We start from the raw sequence: 4,817 nt of genomic DNA, 5'->3' as shown, positions 1-4,817 counted from the left end.
TTAAAACATTAGCTACTGCACCGTCAATCATAGTGCAATGCATGATGTAGGAAACTTCAGCAATTCCCTTCTTATTTTTAAAAATATCACATTCCAAATCATTAATCATCTGAATTATTTTATTATATTCTGAATGAATTAACGCCTTTCCTTCTTTCGTATAAACGAATTTCACTGGTCTACAGAACAGCGTAGAAGAGGGAGTTCGGTTGACCCATATTTCATTACCTGATGAGGAATCGATGAGCCTTAAAATGTGAAAAAATTTGGAAAATAGAGAATAGACACATAAGAAAATAATTGATTTTATACGAACTTAAGTGGTAACAAAGCAATTACGAAAATAAATTCATCTGAGAGGTCTTCCGCGGAGAATTTTTGCTTATATCGACTGTGGCCAGAACTGCCATCCATTCCCCATTTACATATAAGTGAAAGTTTGCCCACTGGGTGTTTGTCTGCACAAACTTCTAAGATGTGTTTGGATGTAATATGTACAAGAGCCTTTAAATTAACTTCTGCTGAAGTTTCCGTCGCTTCTATATGTGGTACTAAACTTTGTTTTAATTGGTTTAACGCATACGTGCTTGGGAAAAAATCCGCATGTATATTGTTAGCAACTTTGCGTAGTCTATTATATTTTTCTTCCGATAAATCTAAATCTAAACACAAGGCCAGCGCTTCAAAGGTTCAAGACACTTCTTTATAGTGTTATCAGGCTTCGTTTCATTTTTTGTTACTTTCCGTGCTGCATAAGTAATTTCTTCCGCACTATGTTCTTCAAGTATTTTACTAACCTTTCGCAAGTTTTGATATGTCAAATACAATTTATTCATGAAATTTTAAACTCGCGTTGAGCAACATTTTCCACTAATAGTAAAACGTTGAAATTTTTGCACAGGTAATGTAATTAGTTAGGTGAACAAAATTATAAAAAGACTCAATCGAAAAAAAAAATATATAAAAAAATTGGACCTCCCTGATGTGCATACATTTGTACTATCATTTTCGCAAGCTGGTTTTGTTTGCTGCTTAAGCAAAATAGTACTCTTTATGCAGATGAAGAGTAATAGGTATGTTATTTATTTTTATTTTCTTTTTGTTCGCCTTTCGTCTAATCATTGGGCGCTGTAAGGTGTCTCGATTGCATTTATTTCCTTACCCGAATTGGTTAACATATTATTTGTAAACTGGTGTCATTGCTCTATATATATATATATATGTATATATATATCTATGTAAATCTTCGTATACCCTGGTTTTTGGCTCCCATACCGTGATGCATATTTAAGTATTTTAATTAGCTGATAATTTTTTTCATTTCAAAGCACCCTGTACCTCTTAATTTTTTTTTGATGTGTATACATCTTTGGTTTCGGTAGGGGTAAAATTTGCGAAGCTGTAACGCATATCCCAGCACAAAATTTAGACGGGCCTAGCATGTGTATTTCAGCATAAAATTTTTATTTTCATTAGAAGCACCCTGTGTTTGCTTGCCAAATGGTTGCATACATTTAGGCATATGCATAGTAAGAGGAAATGCGCTTCAATTGATTATTACTTCCGATTATTTAAACTCCGCACATGCATACGGCTTTGTACCTATGTATGTACATAAATATGTATGGACTCATTTGTTGCAACTGGGCATGAATCACGTAACTTTGAAACGATAGTCGTTCAAACGATACTGACAAAACGATGTTGTCAAAACACTGATTTATGCATTTGTGTTGCGGTTACGTGTTAATAGCCGTCATCGATTCGCCACTTCGCTGCTTGCTATGTTTGAGTTCCGATCGCTTAACGAAAAATTTTGCATGTGAAAGCAACAACAAAGTTAGCTAGCACGGATAGACGATAGCGAGTTTGGTTGTACCACATTGTATTCGTTTCGCCACTCGCTAACTGTTGGCGAATCGATGACGGCTACAGTTACTGTTACGTGAAGCAAAACTGGAATCGAGTTGACGATATCGCACAAACGATCAAACAATTTTTGATTTTTATGAAGCAAGACAATCTCGACACGATATCGTTCAGACGAATGTCGTCATACGTGATTCATGCCCTGGTTTTGATATTCGTAGATGGTTTTAGGCATAGGTTTAGTAGTCTATTTTGGTAAATATAGGAATATATACAAATAGAAATGCTCAAACTATAAGCTCAAAAACAATAACTGATGCGGTGTTTCCAAGATATTTTAACGCCCTTGAGTCACAACGATATACAAGTATATTTTATCAATCATACCGATAATTTCATGTATTAAAATAATTAAAAATGAAAATGAATAAAAAAATTAAATCAGAAAAATGAATAAAATTAAGTGAAATTAATGTTTAATTTCTAACCTAACCTACATTTGTATGTATGTAACTGAATCGCTTAATAATCATCGCTTTACATATAAAAAGATTATCCTAATTTTCGAGCTTAACTCCCTAATCTGTTATTAGAAAAAGAGATTAGCCATGCTAAATTATAATTAAAAATATCTCAGATTAAACCGATAACTTTTTGGTGTCCAACTTAGTTTTATCGATTATACTTGCGAAGAAGAGGAGGAATGTCAAATATTAAAGTAAACAAAAATTGACGCTAGTAAGGAAAATAGGTTTGTAAAGGTATTTTTAATAAAATATTCAGTTATAAATATATTTAAATGGCCTAATATTTGCTGCAAAAAAAAGTGACCACGGTGGCACAGAGAAGAAGTTTAACTTTTCCTCGAGTTGTGTGAATAACAAGCACAACCAATTTGACAGCTACCGAGCTTTGATTGAGATTATATTTATATGTAAACGTACTTTTATGCTTTGCCGTTCGCATATGTATACACATCAAATTTCATGAGTACCTAGTACTCACGCCTTTTTTTTTGGCACTTTTAGCTTTAATTCAACACCTTATTTTTGAAAAGCGAACCAAAAATTTAGATCTTAGGGCATTCAGAAAAAGTATTGTAAATATAGATCAGCTAAAATAATACCAAAAAAAGGCATTTAGTCACTTTTTCAAAATTGAAAATTTTCAAATCTTGGAAAAAATTGGAAGAGATTTCGATTGTTTCTGTTAGTAGAAGGTCCAAACTACCATAACCAAAAAAAAAATTTCACGAACTTTCAAGATGTTCTTTTTTTTTTGTCTCCAAAGTTTACCAATTTTCGGATTTTGGTATGTTTAATCATATATTTATTTATTAATAAAAAAAAAATATTTGTACCTAGAAGTATTATGCCCCTCTAATTTCAAAAATGAAATCGGTTTTTCTGTACCGGTTACTCATTTCGAGAAAACCGAGTTTTTCTTGCATTTTTATATGAAAATAGTCATTGTGGACATGTGTTGATATAAGTGGAAGGAGGCATCAGAATGGGCTGAAACTTTACACCTGAAAGGACTATATCACGGCAATTTAAGAAAAAAAAAGTTTTTCAGCATCTGTTACCATTTAATTAAAAAAATTTTTTTTTTACAATTTTATAAAAAGGTAAAATAACTCATAATCATCGTAGACATATGTTTATAAAAACCGAAATAGTATTCAGAACTTGTTGAAACTTTACACCTAAAAGGACTAAGCCATGCTTATTTCAAAAATGAAATCGATTTTTCGGTACCGGGTACCCATTAAAAAAAAAGATTTTTTTTTACATTACTATATGAAAGACAAATAAGGCATAATCATTGCTGATTGTGGTGTTTACGAAAACAGGAAGGAGTCGTCAGAATTTATTGAAACTTTACATCTGAAGTGTCTATATTACTCTAATTTTAAGAAAGTAATCGGTTTTTTTGTAACGGGTACCCATTAAAAAAACACCGAGTTTTTGCACATGATTATTTAAAAATGAAATATGGCATATCATTGTTGCTAAGTGTTCAGAAAAATAGTCTTAATAGTCAAAATTCGTCTAAACTTTACTTCCTAAGTGAATACATTATGGTAATTTGAAAAATTAAGTCAGTTTTCCTTACATGTTAACCTTTAGAAAAAAAATTCTTTTGATTTCATTTAAAATAAAGCATAATCACTGTTAAGTAAGTAAGTAATAATAGCTGTTATATGGTAATAACATATAATATGTTAATAAAAACCGAACTAGTTGTTATAATCACTCAGTTTCAGAGTCCTCAGAAGAGGAGGAAGTGATCACTGATTCAAATGATTCCATGCTTTTGTCTGCTTCGTCACTTTCAACAATGTATTTATTAAAGCTGAGATCAGAACCCTTTAAATATTTGTTTCTCTGTTTTATATTTCTTTTAAATGCAACTAATGGATCTGACGATAATATCAAACGAGTCATTAAATCCGTATTGCTTTGTACTCTTCCAGTTTTTCGAGAATGATTAAGCCGATATTTTCTTATGTTTTTGTGTGAACATTCTAAGGCTTCTTCTGATAATGAGCCTGATAAAATAGGTGGAAATACAGATTAAGAAAATAAATGAAAACATAGCTTTAAAATCATTACCTATTGGTAAATCAAAGTATTTAATTACATCACATCCATGTACTAAAACTTTATGCACTGAACTTGGCATGTTATACCAACCATAATTTCTAAGGTATAACTCTCTTGTTTCGTTCAACAAAACACTAAACTCTTGGGTTTTTATTTGTTTTCCACAAGAGAGGACTCTTAGCACCAGAGAAAAATTATGGATTAGAGACTTATCCAGACGAGTAATTTCTGCGGCAACGTCAATATTTTCAAAAAAACGTCGAGCGGTGTTTCCATCATTTGTTGTTCCAAACCCTTGCTTGACTTGGTCAATTATCAAACCTGTTTTAATTTTGAACTCTT

At 31.7% G+C, this 4,817-nt stretch overlaps 1 protein-coding gene across 1 annotated transcript; it reads right to left on the bottom strand.

Moving 5' to 3' along the window:
- Window positions 1-21: 21 nt before the first annotated feature.
- Window positions 22-682, bottom strand: LOC118756321 (the record flags this gene model as incomplete). The annotated part of the gene is made up of 2 exons (XM_036491093.1): window positions 317-682; window positions 22-248 (listed from the first exon to the last, which is right to left on the bottom strand). Coding segments are annotated over exons 1-2 (325 nt in total), but the record flags the coding sequence as incomplete, so codon positions are not given.
- Window positions 683-4,817: the final 4,135 nt, after the last annotated feature.

This window comes from Rhagoletis pomonella, unplaced genomic scaffold (genome assembly GCF_013731165.1).
Source record: "Rhagoletis pomonella isolate Grant_MI unplaced genomic scaffold, Rhpom_1.0 Rhpom_scaffold_09812, whole genome shotgun sequence".
In the NCBI taxonomy this organism is placed as follows: Eukaryota; Metazoa; Arthropoda; class Insecta; order Diptera; family Tephritidae; genus Rhagoletis; species Rhagoletis pomonella.
The sequence above is the reverse complement of the archived record's forward strand: the minus strand, read 5'-3'. Positions and strand labels throughout refer to the sequence as shown.